General features: G+C 45.0%; 1 protein-coding gene across 1 annotated transcript; it reads right to left on the bottom strand.

Annotated features, from left to right (window-relative positions):
• Positions 1 to 32: 32 nt before the first annotated feature.
• LOC140190232 (XK-related protein 8-like) lies at positions 33 to 22,399 on the bottom strand. Its single transcript, XM_072246792.1, has 3 exons — positions 21,889 to 22,399; positions 12,834 to 13,024; positions 33 to 4,507 (listed from the first exon to the last, which is right to left on the bottom strand). The coding sequence occupies exons 1-3, from the start codon at positions 22,212 to 22,214 to the stop codon at positions 3,783 to 3,785; spliced, it is 1,242 nt and encodes a 413-aa protein (XP_072102893.1). The 5' UTR covers positions 22,215 to 22,399; the 3' UTR covers positions 33 to 3,782.
• Between the last annotated feature and the right edge of the window lie 1,560 nt (positions 22,400 to 23,959).

Below are 23,959 nucleotides of genomic sequence, written 5' to 3' on the forward strand. Positions count from 1 at the left end.
AGCATCTCAGAGCTCGAAGAATTCTGGTCAAGTTCTGTGTGTTTCTTTAGAAAGCATTGTACAAGATGGTTGAGAACGTCAGTGCATCAGTGAATACAGAAGCTGGCAGTGTTTTTTCAAAATTCACAATTGTTTAATGTCATTTCCAGTACACGAGTGTAAAGGTGAACAGAATAATTGTTACTCCTGGTCCAATGCAGCACAATAAAAACACGATAAGGAACACAATAATAATTAAAAAACACAATAAATATAAGTACGTAAGATAGTTATATCAATACCGTAGAACGATTGTATGCATAAAGTGAGGCACAGGAGTATCTGCACGCAAGGTGACTCTGACAGGGAATGATAAAGTAGTGTCGGGGGTGGGTAGTGGGTGTTGATCAGTCTGACTGCTTGGGGAAAGCAATTGTTTTTGAGTCTGGTGGTCCTGGTGTGGATGATACGCAGCCTCTTCCCTGATGGGAGTGGGACAAACAGTCCGTGGGCAGGGTGAGTGGGATCCTTCATGAGGTTACTAGCCCTTCCTGCCATTCATTTTTTTGGGTTTTTCCCTCCGTTTCGAGGATGTCCGCGGAGAGTAAGAATTTCAGGTTGTATATTGTACACATTCTCTGATATTAAATGGAGTTATCGATGGCAGGCAGGCTGGCACCAGTAAAGGGTTTGGTTTTCAACTCAGAATAGCAAAGGGTGGCTGCAGCTTGGTTACTGAGAAAGCCTTGAGCCATATTGAGCAATCCTGGTCATATTACGATCGAGGAACGTGTTTGTAGACTGGATATTGAACTTTTTGCTGTTGGACTCCGGCCATATTCCACCGAGATACAACACTGGGCGTCACGGGAGGTTGTTCCTGCCTGCGGCCAATGAACTTTGCAGCTCCTCCCGTGGAGGGTCAGACACCCTGAGCCAATAGGCTGGTCTTGGACCTATTTCCATCTGGCATAGTTTGCATTTTGGTGTCTGATTGTTTGTGGTTTTTGTATTGCTATATTTATGCTCTATTCTTGGTTGGTGCGGCTGTAACGAAACCCAATTTCCCTCGGGATCAGTAAAGTATGTCTATCTACCTATCTATCTAACTGCATGGCAACCCATTTGGGCAATCAACTACTGAAAGGTCAGCACTGACAGAACGTCTCAGTGCTCCACTAAGTGGCTTTGAAGAGTAAATATAACTCCTGAAAATGTTAGACTTTATATGCTAGAGTGAAAAGGTATGGATCTGATGAGGCACTGAATTTGAGAATTCCCTGCCCCCCCCCATCACCTTTCTCATGATCTATCCAGTTCCTCCTGCACTCACTCTGCCCCTGTCACCCTGTTTCTCTGGCCTGCCCACTTCCTTTATTTGACCGTGCTCCACCGCCTATCAGATTCCATCATCTGTTCAGTCCTCTGTCGCCTTCACATCACTCCGAGGCCCCAGTTGCGATTTTCACTCCTCCCTCCTCCAACTGCCTATCGTCCCCCTCACTTGGATCCACCTCTCATGGGATACCTCTTGCTCCATTTCCCACCCTCACCTTTTTATAGCAGCTATTTAATTTTGTTGACTAAGGTACAGTGTGGTGTAGGCCTTTGAGCCACGCGCCCAGCAACCCCAAATTTAATCCTGGCCTAATCACGGGGCAATTCACAATGCCCAATTAACGTACCGACTGGTAGGTCTTTGGGAGGAAACCAGAGCACCCAGAGGAAACCCATGCAATCAAGGGAAGGATGTGCAAACTCCCTACAGGCAGTGGCGGGAATTGAACCCTTGTCGCCTGCTCTGTAATCCACTGTGCTAACCACTACGCTACCGCGCCACCCGTCTCCCCTCCCAAATCCAGGTGAAGAGTTTCACTCCAAAACAGCACGTGTCCGCTTTCCTCCACGCCCGCGGCCTGACCCGCTGAGTTCCTCCAGCATCTTGTTTGCTTCTGAGAAAGCGGGGTGCACAGGAACTGAGAGTCAGCTGGAACTGGAAATTCATTATTCATACCACTGAGTGCTATTTGAGCTCTGACACATTTCTCTGTGATCACCATGACAAAGAAGGAGTGGTTAGGGGGTTTCCATACAGCTTCTTACAGGAATTATACTCATCCCTTTTTTTTTGGCATAAGTTCTACTTAGCACCAGCACAGTATAGGGAGCATAGTTACTGTTCCCTGAATGTGTGAAATCCAATTCTTTTCCCATTCAATCCAATCATTCATTGCTCTAACTTCCATTTCTAAGGCTGGCGCACCGTACTTAAGTTTCAGTTATTTTATTGCATGTATTAAGTTTAAAGTTTATCAGGAAACTCAACAAGGCATCGGAGCTCGTCTGGTGTATTGATCACCTTCTCTGGAGTGTTTCAGTCCCAGCCACTCGATGTTTTTCCATCTGAGAAACTCGAGAAGCCCTAAAGCAAGATGAGAGCCGGCACAACTCGCCAGGACACGCCGCCCGATCTGCTGCATTCCTCCAGCATTTTGTGTGTCACTTCAGACTTCCCACACCTGCTCTCTCTTAGGTCTCCAGTCTCAAGGACTGAGCCTTTTTTTTTTATCTCCCTTATCCTGCACTATCCTTAGAAGGCCGCAGAGATTCGGCACAACAGCAAAAACCTTGACAAACCGCTACAGATGTGTAGTGGGGAATGTATTGACTGGCTACATCACGGCCTGGTACAGAAACACCAATGCCTTTGAACGGAAAATCCTACAAAAGGTGATGGATTCGCCCAGCACATCACCCAACCATTGAGCACATCTATTTGGAACAGTGTCATAGGAAAGCAGCGTTCATCATCAAAAATCCCCACCACCCAGACCACACTCTTTCCTCATTGCTTCCATCAGGTAGGAGGTACAAGTGCCTCAGGACCCACACCACCAGATTCAAAAACAGTTGCTACCCCTCAACCATCAGGCTCTTGAACAAAGGGGAGGAGGAACGTCGACTCAGACCATGAGAGGCCTGCGTCGGGCATTTTCATGCCTTACAAGGCGCAGATTGGAAGTCTGTGTGGGGCACCACTCCTCGCCCAGGCTAGAGCAATGTGTGGTTAAGTGCCTTGCTCAAGGGCACAAACACACTGCCACAGCTGAGGCTCGAACTAGCAACCTCGAGATAACTAGACGAACGCCTTAACCACTTGGCCATATGCCCAAAAGGGGTATTTACACTCATCCATTGAGATGTTCCCGAAACCAATCATCTCACTTTAAGGACTCTTTCTTGTTATTTCATGCTCTTGTTATTTATTGCTATTTATTTATATTCGCATTTCAACAGTTTGTTGCCTTCTATGCCCTTGCATTGATCCTGTTCACATCTACTATTCTATAGATTTGCTGAGCATGCCGGCAGGAGATAGATGGTGAGGTTGATTTTGGGAAATAGGTGGTTAAAGTCATTATCATCTATGGATCGTTAATAGTGATTGTGAACTAATGATCCTTGTGGTTAGTCAATATCGCTCCACTGCAATGGACAGCAAGGAAGAACTAACTGTATTGCATGTGCAAACCTGAAGATTCACAGTGAGAAGTTGCAACTTACTTATTATAGTCAGCTAACTGACTGACTCCTTTTCCAGCACCGTGGCACCTGAGAATAGCAGGACAGGAGGAGACACATCTGGGGCAAGAATAACAATACGACAACTTGCTTTAACTTTGCTCACTCAAGCTGAAACATGCCCCATAAAACATGTTTTGCCCTGAAATCAATCCAACATTAGTTCAATTGCAGAGGAAATTCCTTTTGTGCAAACGTGCATTTACGAAAATACTCTATCTTTAGACTTTAGTTTCCTCTGTTTTCGTGATGAAACTTTCCCCCTCAGGTAGGAAATAGTAAAAACTATTGGAAAGGATTTTCATTCTCTTGTTCACTAAAGATGTCCTCTCACGAAACGATCGGAATCCATCTTCCTGTAAACTGTCTGTTTCGTCATCACTTGGCAAGTACTCTGCTTCAACTAAGGGATGGAGACACTCATAATAAAGACACTTCACAATCACACCAATAAGGTAAGATAATGATATACCAATAAGTAGTAGAGCTGCGTAGGGAGCAGTTAGAACTGGGTCTCTGTGGAGCCACCAAAATCCAGTGAGGATTCCACAATCCACTGCTATGAACGAGTGATAGATAATCTGTCTGACGCGTGTTCTTCCCTCAGCGATATTAAGCCAAGTGAAATACAAGATCACGGCCACTGTACCTCGATAGAAGACCTCTTCTGGAAATCGTTTCATGAAGGTTGTGCCTTGTTGCCATGCCCAGAAGAACATCGGCAGCCACACGAGAGCAAAGTGCAAGAAGACGTACTGTCCGAACACAGTTGCAAACAAAGCAATGCTTATAATCCTGGGACAGGTGAGCAGCAGGTTACACAGGAGGTAAGTCACGGCTGACTTGAACCGAAGCGGCATTTTATCAGAAAGAGATGTGCGCAGGCATTGGTGAAAGTCCAGGAGAGCCCAGGCGATGGAGAGGAAAGACGCCACAAGGGAGAAATCTGTGGAAATTGGATCAACAGTGAGCAGAAAATGCTTGAAAAGGTTAATTAATAAAACATATTTAAATACGGCAGAGCCAAGTGGAATGTTCTAACAAGTGCCACACTCTTAGTCATAAGTTAACATTTTGAAGTCTCTACTAAGTCATAAGAGTTCGGAAATACGGCCTTTGAACCAAGCTGGCAATACCAACCAAATACCCATCTAAGCTAGTCCCATGTCTCTATTTGGTCCATATCCTTCTAAATCTTTCCTATTTGTGTAACTGTTCACCTTCTTTCTTAAATAAAAGTTGTTACTGTACCTGCTTGAACCATTTCCTCTGGCAACTCACTCCATCTGTATTCCACCTTTGTGCATATACAAAGAACACCTCTGTGTTCTCTTCTAATATCTGTATGTCTGTGCACTTGTAATGCCACTGGAACACTGTAATTTCCTTTGGGATCAATAAAGTATCCATCTAAAAGGAATACTGCCCCTAGTTGTTGATCTTCCCGAGGCTTGAAAAAAGACCCAGTGCATTCACCCTATTTTTGCCCCTCGTGATATTATACACCTCTATAAGATTCTCTTTGCTACAAGCAGCTGTGGAGGCCATATCTTTTATGTATATTTAAGGCAGAAGTTGATAGATACTTGGTTGGTCGGGGAATGAAGGGATACGGGGAGGAGGCAGGAGACTGGGGCCGAGAGGAAAATTGGACCAGCCATGATGAAACGGCGTAGCAGACTCGATGGGCCAAATGGCCTAATTCCGCTCCTATTATCTTATAACATCTGCACTCCAAGAAAAAAGATTGTCCTAGCCCTCTCCCTATAACACAACACCCGTATAAATCTTTTCTGCTCTTTTTCTAGTGTCATATCATTAGGATGACCAAAGCGGAACACAATACTCCAAGTGTGCCCCACCAGCATCTTATAAAACTGCAACGTTAACTTCCAGCTTCTATACTCAACAGTCTGACTGATGAAGCCCAGTGTGCCAAAAGCCCTCTTCACCATCCTGTCTACCTGTGAGTCTGCTTTCCAAGAACCATGTACCTAAACTCCAAGCTCACTGTTCTACCACACTCCCCAAGATACTACATTCACTGTGAAAGCCCTCCCCGATTTGTCTTTCCAAATCACACACATCACACTTATCCGAGTAAAACACGGCTTTCCATTCATCAGCCAGTTATCCAGATGAACAACCCCCTGTAATTTTGATAAGCTTCTTCAACGTCCACAAAACCACCTATTTTCGTGTGGCCTGCAAACAAAGTATGCCTTGTACATTCTTATGCTTACATTGGAGAAGATTCAAAGGAGGATCACGAAAATGATTCCAAGATTGAAAGGCTTGTCCTGTGAAGAACATTTGATGACCCTGGGCCTGTACTCACTGGAATTCAGAAGATATAAAGGGTGACCTAATTAAAACCTATGGAATGGTGAAAGGCTCCAATAGAGTGGAAGTGGAGAAGACGGTTCCTATGGGTGGGGGATGTCTAAGGCCAGAGGGCACAGCCTCAGAATAGGGGGTCGTCCTTTTAGAACAGAGATGAGTTGGAATTTCTTTAGCCAGAGAGTGGTGAATCTGTGGAATTTGTTGCCACGGGCGGCTGAGGAGGCCAAGTCTGTTGGTATACTTGAGGTAGAGGTTGATACATTCTTGATTAGTCAGGGTACAAAGGGACATGGGAAGAAGGCAGGAGATTGGGGCTCAGGGGAAAATGGATCAGCCATGATGAAATGTGAAACAGCCTACATCTTATGGTCAAATCAATGACAAGTACTAATGGGCCATGCACCAAATACACAGAGACACACCACTAACCATGGGCTCACAAACAAGAGGAAATCCTGTCCTGCCAAAGGGTTTCAGCCCAAAATGTCAACTGTACTTCCCCCCCCCCCCATATATGTTGCCTGGCTTGCTGAGTTCCTCCCGCATTTTGTGTGTTGCACCAATCATGGGCTTCCAGTCTGAGAACAAGCTCCAGCTATCACTCTCTGCTTTCTACCCTCAAGCCAATTGTGCATCCAAGTTAGTTAGCTCTCCCTGGATTCCATGCGATCTAACCTTCAGAGTAATTTCTGACACCTTATCAAAGCCCTTCCTGGAGTCAATATAGACATGTACCACCCTGCCCTCACCCCACAATCAAAAAAAAATCTCAATCAAGTTCTTAAGACATGATATCCTATGATTTGCAGATGATACCACAGTGGTGGGGCTCAGCAGCAAAAATGATGAAACTATGTACAGGGAGGAGGTCAAACACCTAGAGAGCTGGTGTAGGGATAACAACTTGATGCTTAATGTCACCAAAACCAAGGAGATGATCGTCGATTTCAGACGGTCTCAGCCTGAGCACACACCCCTCAGCTTCAGCGGCTCCACAGTGGAGAGAGTGGAAAACATCAAGTTCCTTGGGGTGCAGATCTTGGACAATCTCACCTGGTCCAGGAACACCACTGGGATTGTGAAACGGGCCCAGCAGAGATTGCACTTTCTGACGAAGCTTAAACAAGCATCACTCCCCACTAACATCTTAACTACATTCTACAGAGGCGTTGTTGAGAGTGTGCTGACCTTTTGCATCACAACCTGGTACGCCAGCTGCAGTGCTGTCGACAAAAAAGCCTTGCAGAGGGTGGTTAGGGGAGTAGAGAAGGTTATTGGGGTCTCCCTACCTTCTGTCCAAGACCTCTTTCAGAGTCGATGCCTCCAGAAGACACGGTACATCATTAAAGACCCCTCACACCCTCTCCATGAACTGTTTGTTCTTCTGCCATCAGGCAAACGTTACAGGAGCATCAAAACTAAAACCACAAGGCTACTAAATAGCTTCCTCCCACAGGCAGTCAGACTGCTAAATAGCTCCTCCACCTGACTCTGCTTTGGACACTTTTAACTTGCACTGGACACTTATAACTGATTTTAACTGACATGTGGCTGTTGTGTTTTACTATTTATTGTTACGTTTGTTATGTTATGATTGCACTGCCCCTGAGAAACGCTGTCTCATTCTGCCCTGCAGAGCTAATGCATGGTTAGAATGACAATAAAGTTTTTTTGAATCTTGAATCTTTGAAGAAATTCATGCTGATCAAACATAGCATTAAAAACCCTAACAAAGCCACGCTGACCCAATTCCCTTTTTGTTTTGCTACATGCCTTCTTAACTAAAGACACAACATATACTACTCTTCTGTCTTCAGGAACTCCACCCCATGCTAACCATGATGCAGGCATCCTCCCACAATTTCTTCTCGAGCCTCTCGCATTGTTCTTGGATGCATCCAGTCAGGTACCGGAGATTTGTTTCAAGATGTCCAGCACCTCGTCTACTGTAACGCAGACTATCCCCAAGAAATTCCCATTAACATCCCTAGAAAGTCTTCCGGTCTTTCTTAAAAAGACAAAGGAGAAACATTCATTGAGGATCTTTGTCCATCTCTTGTCCACTTCAGTCTTTGAGGGACCCTACTCTCTTTCTACTCTTTTTCTCTTAATATACTTGTAAAATATATTTGGATGCACCTTAACCTTTTCTGCCAAAACTATCTCATGTCTCTTTTGCCTTCCTGATCTCTTCCTATGTTCCCTGTACACTTGACCCCTGCTGCCTGTACTTGACCTATTGCCACCTCCTTCTTTTTGACCAGGTTCTCCCAACACCTGCCAGCCTTGCCCTTCATTCTAACTTCTGCTGTATTCTTCTTGTTCCTTTCCACGCCTTGTGGCGCATTGGCTGGCATTTTTGGCATTTCCATAGCATTTGACTGTGTTGTGTTTTTTTTTAACCTCGACCCTCAACCCAACATGGATATAAAGTGTGCAAGGAGCCCGCTGGATTCAAACCGGCCGGCCTACTGCTGTACTCTTGTTTCTAAAGATCTTTTTTTTTTAACTATTCCATGAACATTACTGCCTCAGGTTGGTAAACCACTGACAGGACATTTTACAGGAATTTATGTGCAGGACAGCCAACCCAAGTGAAGCCCTGGAGCTAATCTCCAGTGAGAGGAGCTTAGAAAAATAGTGGGCTGGGCCGGCTGGTGGCACAACGACATCGGTGCCAGACTTGGGAGCGGAGATTACCGGGTTCGAAACTAGTCAGGTCCGCTCCCGAGTACGCTTTCCATCTGTGCCGGGTTGAGTGTCGAGATCGCAACTCGACCTCGTAAAATAAAGGGAAAATACTGCAAAAATGTCTGTGCGAGGGGTGGCGTGCCACACAGTCTCCCTCTCGCTCCGCGCCTTGTAAAAGCCATGAAAAAGACATCATCACGGACGCACAGACTCGCAAGCAGGCACACCCCAAAAAAAATAAATAAAAGAAAGAAAAATGGAGGACTATGGGTAAGCCTAGGTAGTTCTAAGGTAAGGACATGTTCAGCACAGCTTTGTGGGCCGAAGGGCCTGTATTGTGCTATAGGTTTTCTATGTTTCTATGAGAACTTCCATAATGTGAAGATAATTTTTGAAGAGGTGGGAATGGGTAAGATGTGACCTTAATAATAGAGCTAAGCATGTATGAGGAAACTAGTGTGGCGAAATTTGTGACCAGATTAGTGCGGTGAAAGATATGGTTCTGAATGTTGAAGTACTGCATTACGAAAACAAAATGAATTTGAAGACAGGGTGTGCTTCAAAGGGTTAGCTGACTGTATGGAGAACCCAGTCAAGACCGTCCTTGCCCTGATCAGCTTCAGGTTTTCTGTACAAATACTGATTCCTGTCTGTGTAATTAGGATGTTTTCTACTTTCTCCATACCTAGCATAAAAATTGATCCACAGAGGGATCCCATCTCCACCACACTTACTCCACTAGCTCTCTTCCAACTCCAGAGACACTGAAGATATAAAAAGCACCTCTTTGAGACCATTGTTAGTTTAGCTCTATCTTGGTAATGCAGACAAGCAAAGTGCTGTTGCCTGTAGTTCTTCTAATCACTTCACTCAGTACATTGCTCATTGTTCCTCTTTTCAAGAATTTCTTCACAAGGAGAAGACATAATCGGCGTGCTTATATTATTGAACCAATATCCGGAGTGTGTTAGCGGGTGGTTAAGTTACTGGACTTAACCAGGGTTCAGGGTGTAGCAACACAGTAGTTAAGCCACTGGACTAGTATATCAAGGGTATGGTAACATAACCCTCCTGAACTCATAACACTGCTGCTTATGAGGAGAGCGCTGGACGGGTGGGGGGGGGGGGGGTCTTTGGGGTTCTAACATTTAACTGTCATTCATTCTTTGGGTCACTCCTCTGTTTTTGTAGATGTTTACGAAGAAAAGGAATTTCAGGATGTATATTAAATATTCTCTGACATTAAATGTACCGATTGAAACCTATTCTAGGAGGGTCTGGGCCCAAAACGTCGACTGTTTACTCTTTTCCTGGTCTGCTGAGTTCTGCCAGCATCTTGTGTGTGATGCTTTGCTAAGTTAATGGTTAAGTGGAACGCTATCTCGCTACTAAGAACCCTACCTCACTACCTTTTTTTATTTATGCACTATTTATTTAACTATTTAATATCTATCTGACTGTAATTCCCAGTTTACTCTTCTCTCTCTATTACCGTGTTTTGCTGCCGCAAAGTTGACAAATTTCACGAAGTACGCTGGTGATATTAAACCCGATTCTGAAGTTACTGGACGAGCTTGTAGGGTATGCCAATGAGATGGTTTAGTTACTTAAGCAGTATCCAGGGTGTTGTTAGTTAATTTACCGGATTAGAATCCAACATGTTTTAACACTTTGGTATCCGGAGGGAGGAGAAGATGGCGGCACGATGCAGCGCATGCGGCTGTTCCGAATGAATATTGATTATGTGTAACTAGGGGCCGTGCGCAAACAGGATTTGATGGGGACAGCCGTGAGAAGCGCAGAGGAACATCTGGAGTAACTTCTGAAATGCCTGCTTCGCTGCCGCTGCTACTGTGTGATCGAGAATCTCCGGAGACGAAGGCCCCAAATCCTCGGCTTTGCGTATCGCCTGTTGCCGGGGCCAGGGTCGGAGTGCTCGGCAGAGATGGTGCTCGGTGCTCGGTGTCGGAGAGCTGGTCGGAGGCTCGGAGTTTTCGGACGGACTCGGAGTTGGACTGTGGTCGGATGCTTCCAGGATGCATCGGCAAGTTTGCAGCGCTGGAGGTTCACCGTCTGCGTGAGATGATGGGACTTTCGAGAGACTTTGAGATTTTTACTGTGCCATGGTCTGTTCTTATCAAATTACAGTATTGCTTTGCACTGTTGTAACTATATGTTACAATCATGTGGTTTTTGTAGTTTTTAAGTCGGTTTGTCATGTGTTTTCATGATATCATTCTGGAAAAACATTGTATCATTTCTTAATGCATGCATTACTAAATGACAATAAAAGGGGACTGCGTGTCCTCATAATCATAATCAAGATTCTAGTTCTGGAAAATAAGTTTCAGTTCCCCTGCTATAAGAAAAAAGCCATTACAATGGAAAGAGTGTAAAGAAGATATAGGAGGATGTTGCCAAGACAAGAGGCTAGCCAAGGCTATGTCATTTTTCCTTGCAACATAGGAAAATCAGGGGGTGACCTTATAAGTGTTTAGAATTATGAGAAGTGTAGATAAAGTGTGCTGGCGCGCGGCCAAGTGGTTAAGGCGTCGGTCTAGTGATCTGAAGGTCGCTAGTTTGAGCCTCAGCTGAGGCAGCGTGTTGTGTCCTTAAGCAAGACACTTAATCACACATTGCTCTGCAATGACACCGGTGCCAAGCTGTATGGGTCCTAATGCCCTTCCCTTGGACAACATCGGTGTTGTGGAGAGGGGAGACTTGCAGCATGGGCAGCTGCCGGTCTTCCATACAACCTTGCCCAGGCCTGTGCCCTGGAAAACTTTCAAGGCACAAATCCACGGTCTCACGAGACTAACAGATGCCTAAATAAAAAAGACAAAGTGGATGGAACAGTCTTTAGGGTACAGGAGTCCAAAACCGGGTGGTATAGGTTTACAGTGAGAGAGGACCTGACGGGCAAATCTTTCATGCTGAGAGTGGTGTGTATATAGAACAAGCTGCCAGAGGAAGTGGTTAAGGCAGGTACAATGGTAACATTTAAGGAGCACTTGGATTGTTGCAGGGAGGGGCAGGGCTTGGAGAGGTACGGGCTAAACACAGGAAAATTGGTGGGCGTCGTGCTGGAATGGACTGGTTGGGTAAAAGAGCCTGTACCCTTGCTGTATTGTTACATGACTCCGTGAATCCTACAACTGCAACGGAAGCACTTACATTTAATTAAACATATTTGGAATGTTAAACTATCAGCAACGGTGACCATGAAAACCTTAAGACCATTAAGATACAGCAGCAGAATTAGGCCATTTGGCCCATCGAGTCTGCACCACTATTTCATCATGGCTGATCCACTTTCCCTCTCAGCCCCAATCTCCTGCCTTCTCCCTGTATCCCTTCACACCCTGACCAATCAAGAATACATCAACCTCTGCTTAAGTATACCCAATGATTTGGCCTCCACAGCCGCCCGTGGCAACGAATTCCACAGATTCACCACTCTCCGGCTAACGAAGTTCCTCCTCACCTCCGTTCTAAAAGGCCACCCCTCTATTCTGAGGCTGTGCCCTCTGGTCTTAGACTCCACCACCATTGGAAACATCTTCTCAAAGCACTGATTTGTCAGAAAAGGTCACCTAATTTACTGATTCATTTAGATAAACAAAATCCAGCCAGGCAGTTATACACACTTCCAGACCCAGCACAGCTTATTAACTGCCTTCTGCTTCAGCACAGCCACCCGTTCAGTGTGAATTCCAAACAGGAGAAAGCCTGCAGATGCTGGAAATCCAAGAGAAGCACACAAAATGCTGGAGGAACATCTACGGAAAACGGTAAACAGCCGACATTTTGGGCCGAGACACTTCATCAGGACCAGAAAGGAAGAGGAGGTCAGAATCAGGTGGGTGGTAGGTGACAGACGAAACCGGGAGAGGGGGAAGGGTTTAGTAAAGAGCTGGGAAATTGATTGGAGAAAGAGATAAAAAGGGCTGGAGAAGGGGAAATCTGATAGGAGAGGACTGTAGACCATGGAAGGGAGGGAAGGGGGAGGACCACCAGAGGGAGGTGATAAGCAGGTAAGAAGAGAAGTGAGGGAAATGGGAATGGGGGAATGGTGAAGGGGTGGGGAAGTCTGAGAAATCAGGTTGGGGGCTCCACAGGTGGAATACAACGTGTTACTCCTCCAACCCAAGTGTGGCCTCATCGCGACAGTAGAGAAAGTGTGAACGAAATGACAGCTCAGCCAACAAGGTGACTGAACAAGTTAATTAAACACTTACACTGGTGAATCTCCGCGTGATTCCTCTGCATAACGATGTAGAGCATTAATGCGAGTTGAGGAGCACTTTCAAAGATGCTCTCAAAGAGTCGTAGCATGCTGATATCACAGACCAGGTAAATGGCGTACTGTGCACCCATGGCCTCGCCCTCTCTGATTACTCGGAAGCCTACCTCCAGTGCCGTTACGTACCTGAGGGAAAAAAAATTCAAATGATAAAACCAACATACCATGTTTCTCAAATCTTCAGGATGCAGACAGGAAAAGCCATTCAGCTCAAGCCCACTAATCAACTTCAGATGCCTACAGTTCCTACAGCATCAGGCTACGCCTTAGGGTGCCACGGTAGCATAGTGGTTAGTGCAACAGTATTACAGACTGGGGCATTCTGGGGCTCTGAGTTCAATTCCGGCGCTGGCTGTAAGGAGTTTGTACGTTCTCCCCGTGAATCGCGTCGGTTATCTCCCAGTGCTCTGGTTTCCTCCCACAGTCTAAAGGTGTACCGGTTAGTAGGTTGATTGATGATTGTAAATTATCCTGTGATTTCTTCTCACTGCCCGTTACACCACTGGCGTTTAGGGCAGCCATGAAGATCCTCCATCTCTGGCGGTGTCCAGGGCTTCCTTCATCAGGTCAGTAGCTTCCTCTCAGTTTTCACTCCTGTCAGTCATGCAAGTCCCGGGTGTAGACCCAAGAATACCATCACACTCAGATGTAGAAGGATTCTTCACTGCTGTTTCCATAACCATTTTGTTTCGCCAGTCAGCATTGGTAGCCGAGCTGAACCCCCAAATCTGGAGGACCGGTGGACCACTCTTAGTCTGGCCTCTACCCTTTGACCTGTTTGGCATGGGTGACCCTACCGAGAGCCAAAGCATAAAGCCCTGACTCCAGCCAACATAGCTCTCGGGGTCATTGAGGCACGCAAGCCTCCAAACCCTACGACAAGGTTGTGGTCCTGTTGGAGGATCCTTTGACTCGGCTGGGGTTGAACAGGCGAGTTGCTGGGTAGCACAGGACCTGTTCTGTGTTTTATCCCTATATATAAAATAATGAAAACTAATGCAGTCTTCTGCAGGTACTTTTCGACATTGGGAAATGTCTGCTGTGTTTCCTTCAGGCCGGTTCTTCAACCCTCCATCTGCAGGAATCAGCCTCCGCATCAACCCCAGGACTTAAGCAAAGATCTGATACATGATCTGCAAGAAAATTGGATTGATATTCTGCACAGCTCGACATAATTTACTCATTTTTAAATTGTGGATTTAAATAACCCATTTTGTCAGAAAAGAGGGAGAAAAAGCTCCATCTCTTACGACACAACCATCTTCCCGAGAAGACAGAGGAAAGTAAGGCTTCCCCACCCCACTCCCCGCCACCCCAACTTAGCCGCATTTCACAGGAGCACCATTGACAGCATCCTAACAAGCTGCATCTCCATCTGATATGGGCGCAGACGAACATCGGACTGGAAGTCCCTACGAAGGGCTGAGAGGATCATAGAGGTCTCCCTACCATCCATCGGGAATGTCGCGTACATACGGCCCTTAGTAGTATCAAGGATCCCACCCATCCATCCAGCATCCTCTTTGACTTCCTACCATCAGGCAGGGGATCCGATGCATAAAAACAAGAATGGTCAGGGCGGGGAACAATTACTTCCCTCGGGCCATTAGGCTTCTGAACTCGCTGCCACATCGCATTCAAAGCTTACTTGATGGGTGAAACTGTGAAAGGGTGAGGGGTGAAGTAAAGAGCTGGGAAATTGATCGGTGAAGGGGATAAAGGGCTGAAGAAGGGGGAAATCTGATGAGAGGACACAAGGCCAGGAAGGAAGGGAAGGCAGGGAGCGCCAGAGGGAGGTGATGGGCGGGTAAGGAGATAAGGTGAAGGAGGGAAGCAGGAATGGAGAATGGTGAAGGGGGGGGTTGTAATTACCGCAAGTTCAAGAAATTGACCTTCATGCCATCAGGTTGGAGGCTACCCAGGCGGAAATCAAGGTGTTGAAGAGAAGGAGAGAGGGGGAAAATGGGAATGGGGGGGCAGGGCAGAGAAAGGGTGAAGGGCGGCAATTAATATCTGAGAAAAATATGGTTACCTGAAAATAATCTAGGAGCCCAAGACTGGATATAACAATTTCAGCTGGCAAAATGCAAATGCAAACACAATACTACACCTGTAGTACAATAAATTCTTGGATATATTAAACATGCATCTGCTTTCTATACCTATTTACATTATGATCTTAAAGGACATTGACATCAGTGACAATGCAAACATTTCATGTCCATCTCTAATGGCCCATCAGAACAGAGTGCCTTGCTGACCTATTATTATAGTTATTGTTCTATTGGATAAGATTAGATTCAACATTATTGTCATTGTGCCAAGTACAGATACAAAGCCAATGAAATGCAATTAGCATCTGACCAGAAGTGCAAAGAATAGTACTGCGAATAAAAAGTAAGTGCTACAGCATACAAATATAAAAGTACGGAGACAGTACAATATGGGTGCAATACTGCTTAGCGCTGTGACGTGAGGTTCAGCAGGATCACAGCCTCAGGGAAGAAGCTCTTCCTGTGCCTGCTGGTGCGGGAGCAGAGGCTCTTGTAGCGCCTACCGGATGGGAGGAGAGTAAAAAGTCCATGGTTAGGGTGAGATGCATTCCTGATAATGCTTTTCGCCCTGCCCAGGCAGCGTTCATGGTGAATTTTCTCAATGAAATGGTTCTCAATTTATAGCATATGCCCGCAAGAAAATGAATTTCAGGGTTGTGTGCGGTGTCATGTTTTGATAATAAAGTTACTTTGAACCTTCAGAGGCCAGGTAAGAGTCAACCATCCTAGGGTGGGCAAGGCAAAGGCAGCAGAGTGGACTTCCGGGGTCGAGTATGGAGTGAGTCGGTGCGTGTGAGTGTGGCTTCCGATTTTTATTGAAAATCTACCTGTTTATCTTTGCCGTATGCTCGAGACCATTGTGAACAATGCGGGACATAGCTGGTCATTGAAATGGCAAGTAGAATGTACCTTCGAAGTAAAACTGGGGAAAAAGATAGCGAAGCCTCCAGCAAGAAGGTGGATGTTACAGTAATGGCGCCGTTGCACGCTGCTGGAGCTGGACCCGGACCTGCGCTACCCGACGACTTGGAGAGCCTTCGTTTAAGTACTTATTTCTGACATGACGCAAGCGGTGCATTCTGCCCTAAAAAGAGAACCTGAAGATGCTTTATCGCCAGTGAATGCTACCATGGAACAAATTATGTCTGTTTATGAGTCACACGACCAACGCATTCGTGGGGTTGAAGACGGCCTGAATGATTACAGTGACCGACTGGTGAGCGCCGAAGCCGCCATTGCAGCGTTGCAGAGCGAAAACGCATTTCTGAGGGAAAGCTTGATGACCTCGAAAATCGGTCGCAGAGATCCAATTTGAGAGTGGTCGGCATTCCTGAAAATTTGGAAGGTTCGGACCCTGTTAAATTTATGACCGAGTTTTTTGACGAAGTGCTGGGGACAAATTTTTTCCCAAGTTCTGTCGTACTTTCGCGTGCTCACCGAGTCGGACATAAACCATCCGGTGTTTCTGGAGCCAAGCAAACGAGACCAAGAACGTTCCTGGTTTGCTTTCACTCCTTTCAAGATAAGCAACGCATCATCAATAGACGGAAGCAGGAGCCGTATTTCCGCGGACACCGCGTGTTTTTTTATGAAGATTTTAGTGCGGAGCTGGGCAAAAAACGAGCAGCTTTCAAGGAGGTGAAATCCCTGCTTTACGGGAAAGGAGTCAGGTTTGGCCTCTTGTATCCTGCCCAGCTCCGGGAGGTCATGCATGAAGGTGAAAAGCATTATTTCGATACACCAGGGGCGGCCAAAGAGTTTTACCATTCGCGCTGGGGAGAAGAAGAATGAGAAGAGCAATGACTTTTTTTTAGGTTATTCATGCAGCATGGAAGGGGCCTCATGCCCAGGCAAACTGTTAATTTTCACAATCCACTTCTTTGTTCATTTTTTCCAGTTTAATTTGTGGAACGCGATCGGGTGGAACTGCTATGCTGCCGAAACTGATTAACAAAAACTTTCAACCAGCAAAATGTAAATATTTGGGATTTGTATCTCGGGCGTTTAAGTTGCCTAGTGTGTTTTTCTTTTGTTTTTAATGCTTAGCTTGACCTGTGTCATCTTTAGCCTATATGTTATATTAAAAGTAGTATAAGTGATAGGATAAATGTTAAGGAGGGGAGCCACCCTAGATTAGATTGAAAGTTGGGCTGTATGGAGAACACCTTGGAAGTTTTTTGTTGGGTACTGCCTGTGATCATCCTCAATTGGGGAGGTAGATTTAGGTTTCGGGGGTTAATTGGGTTTTTTTTGTTGTTTGTGTAAAGGGGTGGGGGGAGTGTTTTGGGGGATTACCATGGCAGTTTATTCTTTTGTGTGTTACGGATTGATCAGACTTTCTTTTCATTGTGCGTTATTGTGTGCAACTTATGCCCTCGCACTGTTTTGCATTGTAGGTCCTGTGTGTCTTTTGATACGGTTAACGTGAGTGCTGCTGATGGAGGCCACCCTGTGAGGTTTATTTCTTGGGATGTAAAGGGGCTCAATGGTCCGGTTAAAAGAGCTAAAGTTTTCTCTCATCTCAAACAATGAAAAGCAGATATACTATTTCTACAAGGGACACATTTAAGAGTGGAGGACCATAATAGACTTCGTAAAGCGCGGATTAGTCAGGTTTTTCATTCCAGATTTAATAGTAGGTCCAGGGGGGTGGCAATATTAATCGCCAAAAGAATGCAGTTCACACCATCTGATGTAATCAGTGATCCTAATGGTCGCTTTATTATAGTCTCTGGTTCTCTCTTTCAGATACCTGTTATTTTGGTAAATGTTTATGCTCCTAATTGGGACGGTGTCCAATTTGCAAATAGGGTTGTGTCATTAATACCTAACCTGAATGCACATAAGCTAATCTTTTCCAGAGATTTAAACTGTGCTATTGATCCACTGCTTGATAGGTCTTGCCCTAGGGGAACATTTTCAGGTATGGTAAAAGCCTTCTCGATGTTTATGCAACAAAATGGTTATATGGATCCTTGGAGATTTTTGAATCCATCAGTTAGGCAATTCTCTTTCTTCTCTCATGTTGACCACTCCTATTCCAGGCTAGACTATTTCTTTATAGATAACTCCTTGATACCAATGATTAGACAAATTGAATACACTGCTATAGTTATATCTGATCACTCGCCCGTGAAACTGGACCTAAGTTTTCCTTTAAATGTTAGAGAACGGCCTCTGTGGAGACTTAACCCCCTTTTGCTTTCTAATGAGAAATTTTGTAGTTATATATCGGCTAACATTGACACATTCTTCGAGACTAATAAAACTGAGTCGGTATCGTACTCTTTACTTTGGGAAACTTTAAAAGCTTACTTGAGGGGTCAAATAATATCTTATACTTCACATGCCAAAAACGAGCGTAGGAAGGAAATGCAAGTGTTATTGCAATCTATTTTGGACCTGGATAGAAAATACTCTGAGGCACCCACTGCGGAATTATATAAAAGCCCGGTTGATTTCCAAGCGAAGTTAAATCTTCTATCTACAAACCTATCAGAACAATTAATTCTTAAGACACATGGCCTCTATTATGAATACGGTGACAAGGCGAGCTGGCTTATGGCTCATCAGTTGAAACGTCAAGCTGCATCACGACTTATTCCCCAGATAAGAGACACGCACCAGAACTTGACAAGCAATCCAAAAGAGATTAATAACATCTTTGCAACTTTTTATTCCTCTCTGTATGCCTCAGAGTTCCCCCTCACGTAAAACAAATATGGAACGTTTTTTAGATAATTTGGAAATACCAACTCTTGAACCAGAGGAGGTGGAGAACCTAGATCGGGCTCTTGGGCAGGAAGAGATTAATAATGCCATTATGGCTATGCAGAGTGGTAAGTCCCCAGGTCCTGATGGTTGCCCAACAGAATTTTATAAGAAATTTAAGGATAAGCTCATACCGGTCCTTCTAGAAGTGTTTCAGGAATCTTTGGAGAACAGCTCCTTACCCCCTACTCTTTCACAGGCAGCTATTTCACTACTTCTTAAAAAGGACAAGGACTCAACTCAATGTGGATCATATTGCCCCATCTCACTTTTGAATGTAGATATGAAAATTTTGGCTGAAGTGCTTGCATGTCATTTAGAACGTCCCCTTCCCAAGATAATTTCAGATGATCAAACAGGTTTTATTAAAAATCACTATTCTTTTTTTAATATCTGTCGACTGGCTGATGTGGTTTATTCACCCAGTGATTCTCCAAGTCCAGAGGTTGTTATCTCCTTGGACGCAGAGAAGGCGTTTGATAGTGGAGTGGGTATACTTGTTTAGTGTTTTGGAGAAATTTGGATTTGGCAGAATATTTATAGCTTGGGTTAAGCTATTATACCACTCGCCCTTAGCATGTGTACAGACAAATTATTTTCGATCTGACGATTTCCCATTAACACGTGGCACTCGCCAAGGCTGCCCATTGTCCCCTCTTCTTTTTGCAATTGCAATTGAGCCTCTTTCTATTGCACTTAAGTCAACTACATGGTTCAAGGTGTTAGAAGAGGGGACATGGAACACCATGTATCCCTATATGCTGATGACCTCTTACTTTATGTTAGCGACCCTGTAGGTAGTAGTCCTGCTATTGTGTCATTATTAGGTCAATTTGGAGCCTTCTCTGGCTATAAACTGAACTTTCAAAAAAGCAAATGCTTTCCCATTAATAACTTGGCCCTACAGATCCCACAGGAATCCTTGCCTTTTCCTTTATCTCAAGATGGTTTTGTATACCTAAGAATACATATTACTCGCTCTTTTACATCTCTGTTTGAAGCTAACTACAGGCCTCAGGTTAGCCAAATGAAGGCTGATTCGAGAGATGGTGCAGTTTACCCCTTGCTATAGCTGGGAGAATTCAGTCAGTGAAAATGGCTATAGTTCCTAGATTTCTCTATTTGTTTCAGTGTTTGCCAGTTTTCCTATCTAAGTTATTTTTTAAATCAGTTGACCAAGCTATAACCTCCTTCATTTGGGAAAATAAGATCCCAAGGGTCAGTAAGCACACTCTCCAAAGAGGTCGTGACGTAGGTGGAATGGGTCTTCCCAGCTTTATTCATTATTACTGGGCATCGAACATTCAAAAAGTATTATTTTGGCTTCACCGGCCAGATATAATCTGGTGCCTGCTTGAGTCACGGTCTTGCCACTCCTCATCTCTCCCAGCTTTGGTGTATTCTTCCTTACCATTGAAATCCTCTCAATTCACATCTAACTCGGTCGTGCTCTCCACCCTCAAAATCTTTAATCAATTTCGCTGCCACTGTAAGTTCATATCAGCTTCAGTTTTGGGTCCCATTCATAAAAACCATTTATTTCCTCCCTCCACATTCGATTTGGCTTTCAGACAATGGGGTTTGAATGGTCTTATGTGCATTAAGGATTTGTATACTGATAACATATTTGATAGTTTTGATAACCTGAGCGGTAAGTATGGCCTTCTGCATAATCATTTTTTAAAATACCCGCAGATTCGTCACTTTGTCAAGGAAAAATTTCCCTCGTTTCCTGATCTACCACCTGCTATGTTATGGGAAAAATTCACTCTTAGCTTTAACAATAAGGGGCTGATCTCTGAACTATACTCTCAGCTGATGTCTTTGGGAGTTCAAGATCTAAACAAAACTAAGAGTACGTGGGAGGATGACCTCAGTATGGATCTGGCGGAGGAATATTGGGCAAAAGTATTGAATAGGGTTCATTTCTCATCATCATGTGCTAGACTGGGGCTCATACAATTTAAAGTTTTACACAGGGTACATTTAAGTAAAGCCAGACTGGCAGACATATACCCTGGGACAGACACTGGCTGTGACAGGTGTTCCTTCTCTCCGGCTGGTTTAGTACATGCATTTTGGTCTTGCCCTCAGCTTGATGACTAATGGACACTGGTTTTTAAAATTATCAGTGAGGTTTTGGGAGTGACACTGAGACCTTGCCCGCTTATAGCTGTATTTGGTGCGGCAGATGATGATTTGAGTTTAAATGCAAGCCAGTCAGATATCATTGCATTTACATCGCTATTGGCCTGTAGGAGAATTTTGCTGGTTTGGAAATCTGCCACTCCCCCAACTGCTGCTGCTTGGCTAGAAGATGTAATGTTTTTTCTGAAATTAGAAAAGATTAAATTCACTTTCAGGGAGTCTGTGAAAAAGTTCTATTCGAAATGAGGACCTTTATCATCATATTTTGGGAGTCTTAAGGAATTACCTACTAGTTGAGGGCATTTGATTGTACTTGGGAAGTTGCCTCCCATTTAACACGCTTATAATTTACCTCACAGGGTGGTTGATGAATTGTAAATATGAGTGTATTTTGGATCATCTGACATGTTGCAGATGTGTGTGAGCCGTCATCTTGAAGTAGTGTGGGGGTATGGTTGTGAAATGTCTGTACTTGTATTTGTGAATTGTTGTGTTGTAAATATATTAGCTGCCATGATATGTTCGGGGAGGGCGGGTGGGGGTGGGGGAGGTTTGTTTTGCAAAATGGAGGAAAATGTAATCTATTATATATTCTGTATTGTGTCATTCCTTCAATAAAAATAAATTTTAAAAAAGACAGCAGAGTTAGGCAGATGGGTTTTGACAACAGTCTTGTCAATAATATATTTTTTTAAACTATTGAGACACAGGCCCTGGCAATCCCCCGATTTAAGCAGAGGACAATTTACAATGACCAGTGAATTTTGGACAGTGGGAGAAAACAGATGCGGTGGCGGGGTGATATGTATCAACTCTTTACAGACAGTGGCGGGAATTGAACGCGGGACTAAAGTACTTATAAAGCGCTGGGCTAACCACTACACTCCCGTGATGCTAATACATTTCCTAAATTTTAAAATTCCCTGAGGTGCTGGTGGGATTACAACCTGAGAATCTGAATCAACGGTTTAGGTTCTGGATGTTAGTCCGGATATTAGACTGTTTGCCGTGACTGACCTGATCAGGAACCCCAGCTGCAACCAGTGTAACAGGCCCAAGACGCAGTCTCCTGGCGTGGTCTTCAACTTTGCTAACAGCCCGGAGTTGAAATAACTCCGCTGCTCCCGGTCCCCAGCGAACCAAAACCAGCTGAACAGTTGGACGACCGCCGAGCACAGCAGCGCCAGACTCAACACTATGCTGCCCCAAAAATAATCTCCGGCTAGGTAGAAGGAGATCATTACCCAGGCATCAGTCCCAAGGTCCAGAAGGAAAGTGCCCATACCGAAACCGATAAAGAAGAGGTCGACAACAGAGAAACGAACCGCATTGTTCGGGTACATTTTTTTTGGTACAAAACTTCCGGGGAAAAGTTAACTGCTATTTATTCTGGAGCTGACTCTTAGTGTTCTCTGTAACATTTGCCCCTCCCGACATACTTCGGCTTCGTGTCGTCGCTGCCCGCTCTGCATAACTAACTTTCTTCCACTGTTAACTCACCAAAGGTCTTTTCACTCCTGTAGGGCAAACGAAACCAGACAAGAGTGGACACGGCTTAAATATTCCCTTTGGCACCCTCTAGTGTTATTTCCCAAACTCTTAAGAAAATCTTCCAGGAAGAAAACTCTCTTCCTGGAAGCTGTTGCTTATCTGCATCAAAATGGAATTGTTCATCGTGATCTCAAACCCGAAAACCTCCTCTAGGCGTCTCCAGCTCCAGATGCATTATTAGTCATAGTCATGGTCATACTTTATTGATCCCGGGGGAAATTGGTTTTCGTTACAGTTGCACCATAAATAATTAAATAGTAATATGTAAATTATGCCAGGAAATAAGTCCAGGACCAGCCTTCTGGCTCAGGGTGCCTGACCCTCCAAGGGAGGAGTTGTAAAGTTTGATGGCCACAGGCAGGAATGACTTCCTATGATGCTCTGTGCTGCATCTCGGAGGAATGAGCCTCTGGCTGAATGTACTCCTGTGCCCACCCAGTACATTATGTAGTGGATGGGAGACATTGACCAAGATGGCATGCAACTTAGACAGCATCCTCTTTTCAGACACCACTGTGAGAGAGGCCAGTTCCATCCCCACAACATTACTGGCCTTACGAATGAGTTTAAACGCAAACAACAGGAATTCTGCAGATGCTGGAAATTCAAGCAACACACATCAAAGTTGCTGGTGAACGCAGCAGGCCAGGCAGCATCTCTAGGAAGAGGTGCAGTCGACGTTTCAGGCCGAGACCCTTCGTCAGGACTAACTGAAGGAAGAGTGAGTAAGAGATTTGAAAGTTGGAGGGGGAGGGGAAGATCCAAAATGATAGGAGAAGACAGGAGGGGGAGGGATGGAGCCAAGAGCTGGACAGGTGATTGGCAAAAGGGGATACTAGAGGATCATGGGACAGGAGGTCTGGGAAGAAAGACAAGGGGGCGGGACCCAGAGGATGGGCAAGAGGTATATTCAGAGGGACAGAGGGAGAAAAAGGAGAGTGAGAGAAAGAATGTGTGTATAAAAATAAGTAACAGATGGGGTACAAGGGGGAGGTGGGGCCTAGCGGAAGTTAGAGAAGTCGATGTTCATGCCATCGGGTTGGAGGCTACCCAGAGGGAATATAAGGTGTTGTTCCTCCAACCTGAGTGTGGCTTCATCTTTACAGTAGAGGAGGCCGTGGATAGACATGTCAGAATGGGAATGGGATGTGGAATTAAGATGTGTGGCCACTGGGAGATCCTGCTTTCTCTGGCGGACAGAGCGTAGATGTTCAGCAAAGCGGTCTCCCAGTCTGCGTCGGGTCTCGCCAATATATAAAAGGCCACATCGGGAGCACCGGACGCAGTATATCACCCTAATCGACTCACAGGTGAAGTGTTGCCTCACCTGGAAGGACTGTTTGGGACCCTGAATGGTGGTAAGGGAGGAAGTGTAAGGGCATGTGTAGCACTTGTTCCGCTTACACGGATAAGTGCCAGGAGGGAGATCAGTGGGGAGGGATGGGGGGGACGAATGGACAAGGGAGTTGTGTAGGGAGCGATCCCTGTGGAATGCAGGGGGGGGGGAGGGAAAGATGTGCTTAGTGGTGGGATCCCG

This window comes from Mobula birostris, chromosome 29 (genome assembly GCF_030028105.1).
Source record: "Mobula birostris isolate sMobBir1 chromosome 29, sMobBir1.hap1, whole genome shotgun sequence".
NCBI classification, from domain to species: domain Eukaryota; kingdom Metazoa; phylum Chordata; class Chondrichthyes; order Myliobatiformes; family Myliobatidae; genus Mobula; species Mobula birostris.

What these genes read in the sequence shown, in the direction of transcription:
- LOC140190232 (XM_072246792.1), bottom strand. Translation starts at nt 22,214, where the DNA reads ATGTACCCGAACAATGCGGTTCGTTTCTCTGTTGTCGACCTCTTCTTT. An exon ending in CAGCTGGGGTTCCTGATCAG is followed by an intron (nt 13,025 to 21,888) that starts GTCAGTCACGGC and finishes TTTTTCCCTCAG; the next exon opens with GTACGTAACGGCACTGGAGG. An exon ending in TCACGCGGAGATTCACCAGT is followed by an intron (nt 4,508 to 12,833) that starts GTAAGTGTTTAA and finishes CAATTTCCACAG; the next exon opens with ATTTCTCCCTTGTGGCGTCT.